The 17,178-nt window shown below is 34.0% G+C and overlaps 1 protein-coding gene and 2 long non-coding RNA genes across 7 annotated transcripts in view; 2 read left to right on the plus strand and 1 right to left on the minus strand.

The window, feature by feature from the left end:
• LOC125668233 (coiled-coil domain-containing protein 78-like) overlaps window positions 1-16,050 on the minus strand; it is a 17,180-nt gene extending 1,130 nt beyond the window's left edge. Inside the window, exons 1-22 of one of the 4 annotated variants that reach the window (XM_048902085.2) lie at window positions 15,932-16,050; window positions 15,440-15,657; window positions 15,098-15,261; window positions 14,726-14,869; window positions 13,842-13,856; window positions 12,133-12,329; window positions 11,702-11,876; window positions 10,688-10,819; window positions 8,934-9,065; window positions 8,282-8,368; window positions 7,028-7,207; window positions 6,711-6,884; window positions 5,821-5,871; window positions 4,998-5,086; window positions 4,835-4,913; window positions 4,686-4,709; window positions 4,151-4,276; window positions 3,845-4,041; window positions 2,385-2,559; window positions 2,152-2,186; window positions 1,292-1,465; window positions 1-7 (exon numbers count right to left, since the gene is read on the minus strand). The exon at window positions 1-7 is cut by the window's left edge and continues 1,130 nt beyond it. In XM_048902085.2, coding sequence (XP_048758042.1) covers window positions 1-7; window positions 1,292-1,465; window positions 2,152-2,186; window positions 2,385-2,559; window positions 3,845-4,041; window positions 4,151-4,276; window positions 4,686-4,709; window positions 4,835-4,913; window positions 4,998-5,086; window positions 5,821-5,871; window positions 6,711-6,884; window positions 7,028-7,207; window positions 8,282-8,368; window positions 8,934-9,065; window positions 10,688-10,819; window positions 11,702-11,876; window positions 12,133-12,329; window positions 13,842-13,856; window positions 14,726-14,869; window positions 15,098-15,261; window positions 15,440-15,657; window positions 15,932-16,044 — 2,688 coding nt within the window. In that variant the 5' untranslated portion in view covers window positions 16,045-16,050. The remainder of the gene's footprint in view (window positions 8-1,291; window positions 1,466-2,151; window positions 2,187-2,384; window positions 2,560-3,844; window positions 4,042-4,150; window positions 4,277-4,685; window positions 4,710-4,834; window positions 4,914-4,997; window positions 5,087-5,820; window positions 5,872-6,710; window positions 6,885-7,027; window positions 7,208-8,281; window positions 8,369-8,933; window positions 9,066-10,687; window positions 10,820-11,701; window positions 11,877-12,132; window positions 12,330-13,841; window positions 13,857-14,725; window positions 14,870-15,097; window positions 15,262-15,439; window positions 15,658-15,931) is intronic. The other 3 variants (XM_048902086.2, XM_048902087.2, XM_048902088.2) reach the window with 3 other exon arrangements.
• LOC125668236 (uncharacterized) lies at window positions 12,576-16,076 on the plus strand. The gene is made up of 5 exons (XR_007367510.2): window positions 12,576-12,728; window positions 12,842-12,866; window positions 13,055-13,160; window positions 14,735-14,917; window positions 15,942-16,076. It is a non-coding gene; the product is annotated as an uncharacterized LOC125668236 (long non-coding RNA).
• Window positions 16,077-16,174: 98 nt separating this feature from the next.
• LOC130053952 (uncharacterized) lies at window positions 16,175-17,116 on the plus strand. Of its 2 annotated transcripts, none has more exons than XR_008802180.1 (2): window positions 16,175-16,340; window positions 16,519-17,116. It is a non-coding gene; the product is annotated as an uncharacterized LOC130053952 (long non-coding RNA). The 2 variants fall into 2 exon arrangements; XR_008802181.1 differs by having other exon boundaries at window positions 16,175-16,307.
• The last annotated feature ends 62 nt before the right edge of the window (window positions 17,117-17,178 follow it).

A 17,178-nucleotide genomic window follows, 5' to 3' on the forward strand; every position in this document is an offset into this window, starting at 1 on the left:
TTTATACCTATAATGTAGAAAACAAATATAGTTACAGCAAATTCAATGGTGGAGAAGATCACATTAACCAAACACCTCCTTTGCTGATCAACTCTGCATTCTAGATTTGAATAGTACTTGAATAATTAAATTCTTTTTGGAAGTTTTTATGCGCCATCTTTAGACCAAACGTGACAGCGATGTCTGCACTTCCATCTGTTCTGGGTTTTCTGTTTCAAATTTCATTTCTCTGTCATAAATCGAGCTGAAACTTGCTGTGTACTTTGTAGTTCACTCTAAATCATGTTGCAATTTTGATTTATTTCCACCTCTTGCAGGAGTTTTGCCCCTTTATTTGAAAAATTTAATGTTACATGGAAGGTACATGATTTATCTGTCTAAGTCCTTTCACAGTTTTCAGTTGAAGACCTTTTTATTTTACAGCATGTTTGTATGGGTATTGAAGATCTGCATGTGGCAAGGATTTTGATTTTCTACAAATTTTGGGAAATTACAGGTCGTTGAACTTGGTCAGTTTTGAGGAAATATTGCAGAGAGTACATGAACTGTCTGTCTAAATTCTCCCCCAGTTTTCAAGTGAGGACCTTATTTAATAGAGTGTTTGTATAGGAATTGAAAATGTGCATGTGATGAGGATTTTCAATTTTTTATAAAATTACAGGTTGTTGAACTCGGTTTTGAGGAAATGCCACATAAAGAGTACGTGGTTTGTCTGTCAAACTCCTCCAACATTTTTCAAGTGAGGACTTTCTTATTATGCAGTGTTTGTATGCATACTGAAGATATGAAAGTGGCAAAGATTTTGACAGGTTTAATTTTAGTTTTGTGGAACTATTATGAAGTGGGTACATGATCCAGTTTTATCACACTTTTCAAGATAAGGCCTTTGTAAACAACTTAAAGATGTGAGTATTGCAAGTATTTTGATTCCCAACAATTTTCTAATTTTCTTTCACGTTTGAAAAAATTACAAGTTATTGAACTTGGTCTATATTTTGGGAAAATATTTTACACGCAGAGCTCTTGGTCTGTCTATCTACCTCCTAGGACAGTTTTCACGCTTGGTTTTTTATTTCATATGATGCAAAAGAAAATATATTGTAGTTTGATGATGGCTAATACTACCTTCAGTATAGTACTACAACTCATGGCTTTAGAAAAACACCCTTACATAAGCTTGTCGCAGAGAATTCTGTACTGTTTCCAATCTTGTTCATTAAATGCTGGTTTATTAAGATGGATTCAATAACAAATTGTAACTTCAACTTATTGAAAGTATTATAATACATACCGAACAAGATGGTGATCAATGTAGTCCTGACTTTCTTTCAGTTGTTCTTTCAACACAATATTTTCACTCATTAGTTTGGCTCTTTCCTCCTCTAAGTCCCTCTGTGTATTTAGTGTGTACTCTCTCAACTGTTTACGCAGGGCAGCCCAGGTCTCAGCTGGTTTTTCACCAGGTCTGTCAAAATTTAAATGGATAATTTATCATGATATACTTTTAAAACTGTAAACATTTAAACAATAAAATGCTTTCTTTGTTGTTTCATCAGATGATGAAGGTAGTAAGCATTGCAGAAAAAATTACATGGGTTATGTAAATTTTTTCTGCAATGAAAGGACAAAGGAAGACATTTTATTATTTATATTTATATTTTAATGTATTTTTAAAAATATAAACCAGATTTAAGTTCTAAAATAGCATATGGTTGACCCATACGTTACAGCAACACACCCTTTGACCTTGATGACGCTCCATATTTGGTAATGATTACACAAACAGGTGGTACTAAAAACCCTGGACCAAACTAGTTTGCAACAAACATGCATTCATTGTATGATGAAAGCAATGTCAATTTCAAAGAAATATTAGATAAAAGATTCAGTGAATGTAAATATATTACATTTGACTGTATTCTTTTTATTGTCATCAGCAGAAGAATTATATTGCTAAATGTTTGCAAAATACATGTACCAGTACATGTATTTCAGTTTAGGACTTTGGATGGAAAAGTGCTAAACCAAGGGTAAAATGCCAAAAACCTGTTTTCTATTGAAGATTATACATGTACGTGCTAAATAAAGTATGTTTACATAACTCTATGAAAATAGATACAACTTTTTCATGACAAGACTTGATAAAATCACCTCATCCTCAAATCCTCTACATCCGACACACCAAACTGAAAAAGAAATTACGGTAAATTTAGGTGATTCCATATCTGTTTCTTTGAGACTTTGTAATTTGAGGCTTTGTGATGGAGTATTAATTTGCTTATTGGTCAAAATTGTGCAGACTCTAAATATACATGTATTCTCATACTCGTTGCATATCAATGTTCCCATTAGTACATGTACATTGAAAGAATGTAGAATTTTACCTTATTTTTATAGTTGTCTACAGTTTGTTTGAGTCTGTTGACTTCGCCTTTTAGGCGTGTAATTTCTCTTAAGTTGGAAGAGTTGATTTCTGAGTCTGACAGTTTTAACTCAGTCTCGTCAGGTCCCATGTCGATATCATCTAAACCTCTCTCTTCACACTGAAGTCGTAAATTCCTAAAATGTCAATTTCATGTACTGTTAAATTTTTGAATTATCAAATGAGTCACAGAATTCATCACACAATGCCTGACTGGATCTCAACAATGAGGATGCAGAACTTAGGCTTTTGCTTACAATGATATATTATTTCATAAAAATTAATTTACTCAACAAAAATGTTTTTGTGGTGCCTGACACACAGCAAGCAAACCTCCTCTTTTCCAATTAGAGTGATATACCCTTAATGCACAAGAGAAGCTGTGTCATGTTGCAGAGGAAGCAGTGAAGACTGGGTTCCAAATCAACATTGGGAAGACAGAGGTCATGAGAGTGAACAACAGCAGGCTCCAGTGCGACTACACCAAGAAGACATCAAGGAAGTTGACAAGTTCGTCTATCTGGACAGTGTGATCAGCAAAGATGGGGGCACAGATGAAGATGTCAAATGCCACATCAACAAAGCAAGACATGCTTTCAACACCTTGTGACAAATCTGGAGATCAACCGCTCTCTCAGTCCACAACAAGATCCAGATATTCAACACGAATGTGAAGTATGTTTCAGAAACTTACAAAGTTACAAAGATCAACACCAACAGACTACAGACATTTGTGAAAAGACGTCTCAGAAACATCTTCAAAATCAGGTTGCTGGAAGTCATCTCCAATGAACTGTGGGACAGGATGAAACAAGTCCTAATTAAAACTGAGATCAAGAAGCAGAAATGGGGATGGATTGGCCACACACTACGAAAGACTGCATCAAACGTCACCAGACAGGCCCTGGATTGGAACCCAAAAGGGAAACGGAAAGTGGGTTGGCTAAGGCAGATATGGCGTAGAAGTGTTGACGCCGAGGTGAAGGCAGCCGGAATGACTTAGGCCGAGCTGAAGAGGATCAGCCAGAATCGTGTGCATTGGAGGAGTGTTGCTGCAGCCTTGTGTTACTTGGGGAATCAAAAGGCACAAGTCAAAGTAAGTCGCCTCTAATTCCAGAATTATATCATGCTCATCACTTAAAAACTCACTTGATGAATGACACTCATTCCCCAGTGTGTTAAATTCAAATCCTGTTGCACACTCTTGCCCTTATTGAGTTTTATTTTGAGAAATCAAGTTTTGAAATAATGTTTTTCTAGAAAGGTTTCTTAATGGTGTGAATTACATATCAGACATAGGTTTACTGACCAAAAATATTTTTCATTTAGTGTATTAGGACTCCTCAAGTAGAAAATTTTAATTTACAACATGTTGCTCAATATGTTGGTATCTTTCAATTTCGGCTTATACATGTACGGTACCTGTAATGAATGAGCAGTTCTTCATACTTATGCAGCAGAGAACGCTTGCTCTCTCGATACTGCTGGGCTGCAATACTTAATTGCTCCTCCCGCTCTTTGTGAGAACGAGAAATGTCCTTGTGCATGTTTTCTACATAGTCTCTCATCCTAGCAGAATTCCTACCATCAGGTCCAGCATTATTTTTGTCCACAAATTCCTACAGAATATCAAAACAAAATGAAGATCTATATAAATTTCTCCTCTAATTCATCCGTGACATTTTTGGTACAGCGATGTTTATACAATTATTATATAAATAGACTTACAGAAATATCCTCCACATATTTGATGAGTCTCCCCCTGTAGTCCTCTCCCAGGTCCTTGACCTTGTGCTGGAGCCTGTTTAGTTGAAGTTCTAACTGCTCCTTCTCTCCTCGTGCAACAATCAAAGCCTGGAATAAAACATTTTCTTTGGTCAGAAACCCACTCTTGCTCTGGCTTCTCCAGTGAGAAGACCATGGTAATAATTAAAGGGACAAAAATGGTAAATACCCAATTTCATTTTGCCATGAAATGTCAATATGTATCTAAATTCAGAGTATTCATATACAGGTACCTGCTAAATTTCATGCGACTTACATTTGTAATTAGAATCTTCGAAGAATATGCAATAGCAAGCATGTTTTAGTTATAAATGTGTCAAGTCTCATGCACACATGTGACAATACATAAATCTATGATTCTGTTTACGATCAGACAATCTGAATAAAATGCATGTACATAGAATTTTTATCATGCATATTTAGCCATTATGATAGATAGAGTATTATTTATTCACAAGCAAACTATGTGTTTTCTTACATCATTGTTGTAGCACCATGAAAGCTATAAATGATATCTATAATGTAAATATCATGTATATTTTGAAGTAAGTGTACATACATTATGTAAACAATCCCTGCCCATCTTTTGATGGTGGAACAATATGAAATACAACCATTAATACGTACTGCATTCAGTTCAGCCAAACGACGCTGTCTTTCCCGAGCCAAGTTGCGGGATTCCTGTAACTCTTTTTGAACAGCAAGTCTGAAACAATTAAAAGTCACAAATTTGAAGTCCTTGTAATATATAGTCATGGGGTCGATTGGCCTTGTTTGAGTAGCTACTTACAGTTTGGCCTCCAGTTTTTGCCTGTCATCCCCGTGCTCTTTCTTGAGTCGATCCATGTCTCTCTCATAACGTTTCTTATTGTTGAATAACTATCAATTGTACAATAAACTTTGTAGAATATACAGAATAAGAGTAAATCTTTCAGATTAATGTAACATTTATTACAGCTTAAATATTTGAAACATTTTTTTTAAAATTACAATATGTAGGCATCTGTGGTATTCTTACATAATCATACCAAAACAGAATAACTTCCGATGAAGTACTTTGGAGGTCATAACACTATTGACACCAGTTTGAAGAGGGGACATTGATCAGATAAAAATATATGTCAAGTCTATCACTAGTTTAGAAAGGAAGGCTAGCTCATTATTTTTACAAAAACAAATTCATAGCAACACTGTTAGCTAAGCCTAGTTGTGAAATATATGAGTCTACATCACATTTGAAATTCCTTTATGCTAAACACTTCAATTGCCCCCTCCCTCCATTACTTTGTCCAAAATGGTCATTTCAATTGCAAATTTAGAGACAAATACGCTCTTACAGAATTATGACGATGAAAATCATAACCTACAATAACTTCTAGGTCTTTGAGTACAGCAAGTGGCTAGTGTTATATCTTAAAATTGCTTGTTCATCTCAAATGGCTATAAATTTGTATATGCTATGTATAAGTAGGAGGGGAAGTCACATAATCAAATGACCGAAGGGCTTCTCAGTAGATATGTTCACATGCTGCCCCATTTCATAGCCCAGTGAAGTTTTTGAAATGGTTATTTATTTCTTAAGCAAGAAATTCACACATACAGAAGGACCTTACTGTGTTTTCTACTTGTGACCTGTCTGTCTGGGAACCCAGTATCTCATCAGCCTGCAAATGAACCACAGATATCAGAGAAACATTGAAATGGTCCACAATCCATCTAAATTTATTCTGTGATAATTATGCCCTGTTCACATGGATGTGCCTTTAAAATATTTTACTTTGCATTAAATGATAGCATACACATGGTGGTATTAATAGTGCAAAATAAATTAATGCACATTAAATTCATATGCATTTCCAATTCAACTGATGTGTGAAATATATTCTAATGAATGTGTGTGTGTGGGGGGTTTTTTTTTTTTCTCTCTCTCTCTAGAGAGAGAGAGAATTCATTGTTCAAAGTTCTAAAATGTATGCAGAGCACAGACTTATGTCTGACATTATCTAATGACATGTTTGTACACATTTTTTAGAGATTAAAATCATTTTATTTAGTTTTTCGTTCAAAAATAACATAAATATCTATAGCTGACCACAGGTATGATGCTTGTGACCTAAATTTGCTATTACGCATATGTCTACATTAAATCCACATTAGCTTCGCTTTGTGTTCACACAGAGCTTATACAAAGTAAATTAGATGCACATTAAAGATGCGACATAAATTCTAATTGGTAATGTGTGTTAAAACCTCCTTGTGAACACAGTTCAGATTTAATCACACTAATTTACACTTAATGCGAATTAAAATAACCATGTGAACAGGGCATTATTACAGTTAATATGAATCAACCTATGTCTTTTTAATATACATTAACAATGCATTGTGATTGTAATTAAGTGTAAGAATTATTTCCCTTTTAGAAGAACATTAGAAACGATGGATAAAGAAACACATGTATGTATGTCGAAACTGGCACACGAGAAGAGAATGGGAAACTTACCTTGACTTTGCCAGAGGAGTTCTTAATGACAAGAGCTTTGACCCTGCTGACCTCAGCCTCAGGGTCCCCTACATCAGGGTCATTATCAGCCAAGGTGTGAATCTGCTTCATTAATGCTGCCTTGGCATTCACCAAGTTCAGTAGCTCAATGCTAAGTTCATCATTCCTTTTAGCCTGTTAACATATTACATGTTGGATATATCAGGTGTACAATTACGCATAGAATTGCATATCTGTATATGTATATATATCAAATATTTGACCTCACTTCAGTTAGATAAACATGTACTGATAGACTATATTGTAGACTGTCATACTTCTTTTTCATGTTCCCTGACAAGAGCTAGGTAGTTTGTTTTTAAGACAACATATTCATCTGCCAAGTCTTTTCTGTCCTTCTCCATCTCCAGTAGTCTCTCCCTGGCATTCCGAGTACCTTTGTAATTTTTATCACGCTCGTTTTCTGCTTCCAACAATGAATTTTCTAGCATTAGAATCTAAAATGTCATAGATTCATAATTAGAACCCAAAATATCATGTATGTAATGAAATTTTTAAATGAAATATAAGAAACAAAACTAACAGGCTAAATAGCACCGACAGATGTCATTTTTTTATGTCGGATTTAATGTGTTCATTTGTGATTTGATATATAGTGTGCATCAATGCTATATTCCACAACAACAAACTTATAAAATTTTATGGGAAAAACATGTTGGTATGTTATGACAACAAACTTTTTATTAAATTCTTAACACAATTTTGAGTATTTCTTACATTAAATTGCAGAGCACAACAACATGTTTACTTCATGGATATTTCCTGTTTGCTATGAACCAGTGAAAGCAAGCTATGAAAATAACTAGTTACATGTATTTTAGGGCTAAAATGATACGCCCCCTTCACGATACGATACATATTGCAATACTTATGCCTTGATTCAATACGATACATTTTATAAAAGAAACAAATAATAACTTTGGAGAGAAAAAATTAATTACAAAGATTCACAGTCACAATTTTAAAAGTAAACTGTTTCCAAACCGCTGAACAGTAAGATGCCTTGGCTCTGTAGTTTAAACTGATTTTAAAGTTCATAACTGTTTCTGTCAGACTCAAGTCTAACAACAGTCTGGCCATTATCAGACACAATTTTCTCCCTTGTGCATGTAAAAATGTATAGGTCAAGGCCGATATATTTTACCAATCCTGATTTTAAAAAACGTATCGAACCGAAGATCGTGGCAATGTATCAAACATTGAATCGAGAATACTGATTTTAAAGTTCATAACTGTTTCTGTCAGACTCAAGGCTAACAACAGTCTGGCCATTATCAGACACAATTTTCTCCCTCGTGCATGTAAAAATGTATAGGTCAAGGCCGATATATTTTACCAATCCTGATTTAAAAAAACGTATCGAACCGAAGATCGTGGCAATGTATCAAACATTGAATCGAGAATTTATATTGAACAGTATCGATATTTCAATGAATCGTTTCAGCCCTAATGTATTTACATTTTTCGATTTAATTTTTCTGAAATGGCACTTTTTCTAGTTAACCCCTTACCTTATTGGTTAATTCAAACTTGGTGGCCTCAGCTTCCTCTCTGATCTTGTTGTTTTCTATCTGCATCTCCACCAGAGACTGTGACACCTGGATAAATCAAACAATAGTTCTCAGGAAATACCACAGAAACTCTAGATTATTGTGCACAATTCTGTTGAGGATGAATATATTTCTACTCACAAATCCTTCAACTCATGCCTAGTACACGTTTTAATCTGAGGATAGTACACAACTCCAAAATTCTGCAATTCATTTCCTAACACATTGTTTCAGTACGACATAATACATACATACATACCCGGTACATGCACACACATACATACATCTTCCTCCCTGCCTTGAAGCAATATTCCCAAAAGTCAAAGTATTCCCTTTAATGACTTTGATCAACATACCTATGATTTATACTCCTCCTTCTCATGCTGAAACCCTTCCCCTCTCCCTACCTATAAACAAAGTATGTATTCCAAATCTAAACCCCTTTCAAGTCCATAAATGACATACCCACAATTTTCAATATGCCCATAATTTAACACACACATCCACTGCCTAATAAGCAACATTCCCACAATTCAAATCCTTCCCTCCCCTTCCTGCCTATCGGCAACACATCCATGATGTAAGTCCCTCCCCTCCTTGTGAAATATCTGACCTTGAGTTTCTCCTCCTCTGTCATCAGTAACTGCTGAGACAGGTCAGTTTTGGTGTGAGCCATGCTCCCAAATTTATTCTGCATTCCATCTAGGCGAGTCTTTAATCGCTCATTATCATCTTTTAATCTCAGCTGGAATAGAACAGACAATGAAGATAACTCAATAAAAAAATCAAAGTAATTTCAAACTAGATTGATCCTTACTAGCTTCAATTTTTCAGCATTATTGTAAATACTAAAGTTAAATCACAGTTTTTCAAGTTTGTAATTGATAATCTGAGTGTTTTACTTTCTGTACATAAAATTGTTGTACCAAAACTATTGCTTTCTTAAATGATATTTAGTAGATCTGCAACAAGCACTTTTACACAACGCTGTAATTTCACTACTCTATAACAACAAGCACTTTTACACAACACTGTAATTTCACTACTCTATAACAACAAGTACTTTTATACAATTGTAATTTCACTACTCTATAACAACAAGCACTTTTATACAACTGTAATTTCACTACTCTTTAACAACAAGCACTTTTATACAACTGTGATTTCACTACTCTATAACAACAAGCACTTTTACACAACTGTAATTTCAATACTCTGTAACAACAAGCACTTTTAGACAACACTGTAATGTCACTACTCTATAACAAGTACTTTTACACAACATTGTAATTTCACTTCTCTGTAACAAAAAGCACTTTTATACACAACTGTAATTTCACTATTCTATAACAACAAGAACTTTTACACAACACTGTAATTTCACTTCTCTATAACAACAAGCACTTTTACACAACACTGTAATTTCACTCCTCTTTAACAACAAGTACTTTTATACAACTGTGATTTCACTACTCTATAACAACAAGCACTTTTATACAACTGTAATTTCACTACTCTATAACAACAAGCACTTTTATACAACTGTAATTTCACTCCTCTTTAACAACAAGCACTTTTATACAACTGTGATTTCACTACTCCATAACAACAAGCACTTTTATACAACTGTAATTTCACTTCTCTATAACAACAAGCACTTTTATACAACTGTAATTTCACTACTCTTTAACAACAAGCACTTTTATACAACTGTGATTTCACTACTCCATAACAACAAGCACTTTTATACAACTGTAATTTCACTTCTCTATAACAACAAGCACTTTTATACAACTGTAATTTCACTACTCTTTAACAACAAGCACTTTTATACAACTGTGATTTCACTACTCTATAACAACAAGCACTTTTATACAACTGTAATTTCACTACTCTATAACAACAAGCACTTTTATACAACTGTGATTTCACTACTCTATAACAACAAGCACTTTTATACAACTGTAATTTCACTCCTCTTTAACAACAAGCACTTTTATACAACTGTGATTTCACTTCTCCATAACAACAAGCACTTTTATACAACTGTAATTTCACTACTCTATAACAACAAGCACCTTTACACAATTTTAATTTCACTACTCTATAACAACAAGCACTTTTATACAACTGTAATTTCACTACTCTATAACAACAAGCACTTTTATACAACTGTAATTTCAATACTCTGTAACAACAAGCACTTTTATACAACTGTAATTTCACTACTCTATAACAACAAACACCTTTACACAATTTTAATTTCACTACTCTATAACAACAAGCACTTTTATACAACTGTAATTTCTCTACTCTATAACAACAAGCACTTTTATACAACTGTAATTTCAATACTGTTTAACATACATTTTCAACCTCCAGCTGTCGGATGGTTTCCTTGACATCGTTAAGATTGCTGATTTGTGTCATTGGTGCAGGACCTACTCCAGACTGCTGTTTTAGATCAATAATTCGGGCTCTATACTGGGTGATCAGCTCCTAATAAATTCAAAACACATACTTCTTTTCAATATTAGAATACAATATCATTTCAGTTTAATATGTAATGAGATATGTGAAATTTCTGTACAAGGTACATGCATGTACTCTATATTGCTTTTATTTGTGAGATGCAATACTTTATTTTCGTGTAATATCATCATTGTATTGATGCAATTTATCATTACTGTACTATGTGGCTATCATTAATGATATTGTATACAAATGTATGTGAATGTTCATCTTCACAAGTTAAGGGTTATTGCAATAACCTCGCACTAACCCTTGACATCAGTGGCTATATAAAAGTTGGGCTCGTTCTGATTATTTCCACAAAAGAGTGGGAACCAATGAGAATGTGGTTCTATTTATAACAACACGAAACGAGAGATTCAAATAAAAACATGTGTATTGATACCTACAGTTATGGCTATTTCAATTGTTTAAGCAATATTGTCTTAAGCAAAAAGGTTTCCAAACTTGATCTACTATCAATAAACGTAATTAGTGGTGTGAATATTACAATTGCGCGTATTTATCAATACAGCAGTATGAGATCGCGTCATTTGTATCCATGTACACCATAACAAGATGCAGTGATTTCATTGGATGTTTTATTTATAGTAAATTGCGTAATGGTCTAATGTGCCCACCTTTTATATAGCGACTGATGTCAAGGGTTAGTGCGAGGTAATGAATCAATTACCCTTGACTTGTGAAGATGGTGAATGTTCACAAAATTTATTTCTCGTGATAGATATGACATGGCAAGATTGCAGAAATATTGTCTCATGAAATTAAGTGAATTACCATTCTCTGAATTCTTGCTCCAAACAAATTCTATTCTAAAAAGTGGAAGATAATATCATGACATGAACACACCTGAGCATAGGAGTCATTGATGATGGGGAAATTCTTCACTTGAGAGAGCCGTATTGTAAATTGTACAATAGCATTGAAAGTGCTGGGATCGGGTTGAGGCTTGATGTTCAGCAGGGCTCTTGTCTTGCAATTCCCTCCTAACTCTTCTCTCAACAACTGAGTCAGTTTGGAATCACTGCAAGAAAATATATCATTATTCATAAAAATCATGATTACCTAGGTAGAATACTACATACATGTATCATCTAATTAGAATACTGAACAGATTTGAGACTGCATTGCCAAAGAAAGTTTTGCATATGCATCAGAACATTTTCCTGTAATCATATGTGCAAGACTGTAATATACTAATACAACAGTGTTTTGATATTGAAACTGTAGTCTGTACATTGATACATAATGTTACATTGACCTCTGCTAGATTCACTGACCTGTAGCTAATAACACGGTCTGCATAAGGGTTGCTGGCCAATGAAATGACAAGTGAATTCAGACCAATGAGAGCTCTACTAAGTGTTGGCCCCTCCCTCTGTCTCAAATGAGCAGCATCTTCATTCAGTTTCTCCAATCCAGGAAGCTCAACGATGGTGAAGCGTGAATGATTCGGCTTTAGATTATCTCCTACTAACTAAAACAAAATTTAAATGATATAATCCCTCTTCATACAAAGAATAAATCCAAATGGAGCATGTACATAAATGTCAGAAAACCCCTTCTAGATGATAACAAAAAATCCAAAAAGAGAAATCAATAAATCAGCTTTGTTGACAATGTTACCAAGTAAGAGGTTAGGTGTAGGTTTATCAGTGGCTTTCTTATCAGGGCAAATACTGACCCATTCAATCAATACAAATCCATACCATGATCTCTAGGAACTCCTTAACAAAGCTCCCATTCAATGGAGTTTGCTTTCTGTATATAACACCAAAAAATGGTCTATTCCTTGATCATCTTACCTCAAGTCCATGCTACTCAATAAAAACACCTTTACTCTATTCAAAAGGAATATAAAGAATGGGCACAGAAGGTAAACTGATTTCAAAATTAGAAACTTCTTTTAAAAAATCCTTCTCGATTAATTTTTCCTTGTTAAAATTCTGAGCAATGAAAACAAAAGTATTTTGGTTATCAATCTTGTAGATTTCACTGAATACAAATGTACTGGGTATGTATCAACTATTTTTAAACTATATTGGTATGTGTCAAAAGATATTGTAACTGAAAGGGCATTAAAATAATCAGTTCATTTTTCAAATAGTATTTGTAAAATCTCAAGTTTTTTATTTGAACATTTGCAGAATTTTTTCTTTTTATATAATATGATTGAATTTCTTACCCCTTATCCTGTTGTAGATATAGAAACCGATTCCATATCATCTTATTGTCATGTTGTCAGATGTGAGATTACTTGTGTAAAATGGTTGAATGGAACTTGATCATGTACCAGTATATAGCTATGGTGGGTATTGAGCCCCGAATTAAACATGAAACCAATGATGTCTTTACAAACAAAATGTAATCTATTATGATGGTACAATTATGTGGAAATGAATTTTTCAATTAGTTTTAGAAACTGCTTTAAAGCTCCATTCTATAAGACTGCAAAGGTGGGGAAAATGAAAGAAAAAGAGTCCGTTAAAGCTCTGGTCAGGCTTGACAGGATATGAATTCTGAGTGCGCACCTGAGATTTTTATGCATGTAGATCAATAAAAATAATAAAATTCTGAGAAGTGTAATGCGTCTTTTTAAAGATCACAGGAACTGAGTAAAGGAAGCAGTACAATGAAATCAATAAAGATATAACATAGGAAATATTTACATATATTTCAGCCATAGCTCGATCTATCTAAATACTCCGAACTGCATGGCTATTTAAATGGCATTTTATATGTAAATAGGCAATTCTTTTGAAAGTTGGTGAAGAATCTGATATTGTATGGAGCAGTCTAATATTTGATGTTTTCTTCAATAAAAATTATACTTCTGAATAAAACAATTCTAGCTAGTGGTTTCCCTTCAATGGTAAGCTTTTAAAGTAGCTACTAGGATACAAAAAATTCCAGATGGAAAACATAAAACAAAACATAATCTGCTTTTCCACAATTTTACGAAATTATCACATTGACAATGTTTTCTTACCTTTCTATGTTTTATCTGACAGACAAACAATATAATTTTATAATTATGGTCAGACATGGTATGATAATGGTAGAACAAAATTTACATTATAAAAGACAAACTAAACAAATGTTGGTTACTGCAGAATCCATCTGTCAAGTTCACTGTCAATTTGTGAGAACATAAAATTTTGAGTGCTTATACATGTACTCTGATCAAGGACTTTAGAGGGACGGATTCATGTTTTTTTGAAAATATTTTTCATTTTTGATCCTTTAAAATTGACAACCAAAATTTGGACCCTCTTAATGTAAGGATAAGAGCAATATTTTAGCCTTAACTCTGTGTTATGAAAACAAGACTCAAACAAACCAGAGAAAGTTAATTTTGTAATTCAAAGCATCCTTATTTTGCAACAACACAAATTCAACTTTTAAATGGCACATTTTACCTAAACACTACTTGAAATGTGATATATATCATGAACTTGGATCGATAAGCATACATTTTCAAAACTTTGTAAACAATTCATACCTCAATCTTTGTTTACACAAAAAATAATAAATTCTCTATAATGAGCTTCTGTCATGATGTATAACCTTAACTTTATGTGGAACCTTTAAAACACATTAGACAGTAGATTTTAATCATTGAAAGTGAAAAACAAAATCTTGGGGGAAATCATGAATCAGTCCCTTTAACTACAATATGTATGTAAATTAGTATTGACACGCTTGATTTTGCAAAAGAGATTTCTCACAAAGTAGCATGTGAATTAAAATGCCAATTACTCACATATATAAATAAAAATCTACAGCACTCAGTGATGAAATTTCAGTAACTATTGCTCACTAGATGGTTACAAGTTATCAGATAATGATATGGAAGACCAGTAACATACTTACCATTTCTAGGTCAATGTGAATAATGGTGGCAGCATGCCTGGTAGCTGGACCAAAATCTGTTGCAGCTTCTGTCCGTCGTGCCATTCCCTGACGGAACTGAGCATGACCATCTGAGGCGTCTCTCAGCACAGCTACACCGCAGTTCTGAAAAAGGAGGGACACAAAAATATCCAAAATGGCATCCAAAACAAGGTAAAACAATGTCTCATTAACAAAGACCTTTTAAAAATATGGGGCATATGTGTATGTTGTAAATATCAATGGTTATATCTTATTATATAATGAGTAAGACACTGGTTTTAGATACCAGTAGATTTTGGTTATTCATTTATATCATGTGTAAAATGACGAGCTTGACCTTGTCCTACTGACCTTGACATGGACACCTTTCTCTGCAGTCTCATGAATATCCAAGTATGCCCCGCCACTTCCCGGAACCTGCAGCAGATCCTTCACCAGTTCATTGTACACCTCTATCATGGACATGGTGACATGAGGGTTCTGTCTTCTTACTTTTGTATCTGTCATATACTGATCTACAATTTCAAATGATACAATGTATATTAAATCATCACTTAACATTGAAATATTTGGTAATTACCAAATATTACAGTATTAAGTGATGAATTAATGTACAAAAAGATGATTCAAGAATTTTAGATAAAATTCATTCACGAAAATATTGTGGTATTTAACCTGATTAAAAACACAGACCTCCAGTGAGTTTGCTGAAAAGATAGTCCAGGATCAGAGGAACAAGTCCTGCCTTGTGAGTGCTCTCCCCTTGTATTGTGAACGTTTTCCCAGACTCGCTCTCCCCCATAACAAGTAAACACACATTAAATCCAGCCATGTGTAGATCTGACAGGTCATCCACCGACTGTTTGTATATATCATAGTTTGTAGCATCTTTTCTGTGTAGATTGGTTAAGCTAAAAATTTATAATTAATGTTTGTTACTGTTTCTGACTCAACTGAAAATTTAATCACCAGTGTATTATTTTACAACGTCCCTTGACCACCAGGCCAAATACAAAAGTTGCTGATGCACTAGATATTATACCAGTAGCATAGGAGATTTTCTTTTAATTAATAATTTGGTTTGACTAAGATAATCAAGATTTTTCTCCCAGCAGGTTCTACAATGATTTTTTTTTTTCAAACAAATCAGATGCTTCAAGTTATTTTGATACTGCATTTACTTACTTTACAAAAGGGCCACCAGATTTGGCTGCAATCCTTTGACCTTCTACAACCAAGGACTCTGATCCCTCAGCCCTGATGGAAGGCCGGATCCGTCCAACCACTTCCACATTCATCTTAGTCCCTACCTAAATATATATTATTATAAAACAAGGATATGTACATACCATGAAGCCTTAGAGGACCATAAAAATCAACTGTGATCTGTTATTCCAATATTGCGGCTCAGTTGGGAAATAATTTTGATTCATAATGTAATGGGAATGAGAGTGTGATTGTGATGAAGTTCGCTTGCACTGAGAATTGAACCTGGGCCATCTAGTCTGACATCAGGATCATTACCATAAGACTAGAATATCTAAACCAGCTGAGCTGGCTGGTAAACATTTCTACACACCTAACACCCCACATGGTAATATTATATCAAAAGCATTTGTAATATCTTTGTTTATTATAAACATTTATTGATATAAAAAAATTACTGGCTAATACAGTTTTTTAATCAGTAGTTTGTCGTATACATTTACATGTACCAGACTCCAAATCTGTAATTGTTACCTGGAGATCAATTATCTTTATTTCTATTGCAGTATTGATGCCTATCATGCAAGTAACAGGTGTGTGATTTATTGCAGCATTTCTCCTAGAACCAGTACTGCTATTCGGAAACAGAGTGGCATGTTAAAGTCTATACAGTAATGGACATCCTGGTTGACAGATATCTCTGCAGACTCTGTTATAACAGACTCATCAATGTATTATTACATGGAAGAGTAGTGTGTTATCAGAAAATAAATATAGCCCTATACCAGTACTTAGGCTAAATGCCAAAGTTGAGGACACATGGATGGATCGTTGACGTTGCTGCCTTTTTTTTTTTTTTTCTTTTTTTTGTTGAAATCATGAATGCGCTTCTGATAGACCTTCATTTCAACACTTTCGTTCGTAAAGATTCTTAAAAACAAATAAGTTTAAATGTAAATGTGTTTCTTTTTGTTACAATGTATCATACTTACGTGAAATATCTAGATCCCACACACACAAAAAATAACCAAAAGCTTTCGTTACGCTTTATAACACTTCATAACATTTGTTTACGTTGGATTCGGGGTGTTCGTTTTTAATGAAGTTGTTCTGTATATTATTCGCCCTACTCATTCGCAGATGATTTTACCCCCCCCCCCCCCCCCCTTAATTTTTAACAATACAAATTATAGTTGTTACAAAGTGACACCGTTTTATGTGCAAAC

Source organism: Ostrea edulis, chromosome 4 (genome assembly GCF_947568905.1).
Source record: "Ostrea edulis chromosome 4, xbOstEdul1.1, whole genome shotgun sequence".
NCBI classification, from domain to species: domain Eukaryota; kingdom Metazoa; phylum Mollusca; class Bivalvia; order Ostreida; family Ostreidae; genus Ostrea; species Ostrea edulis.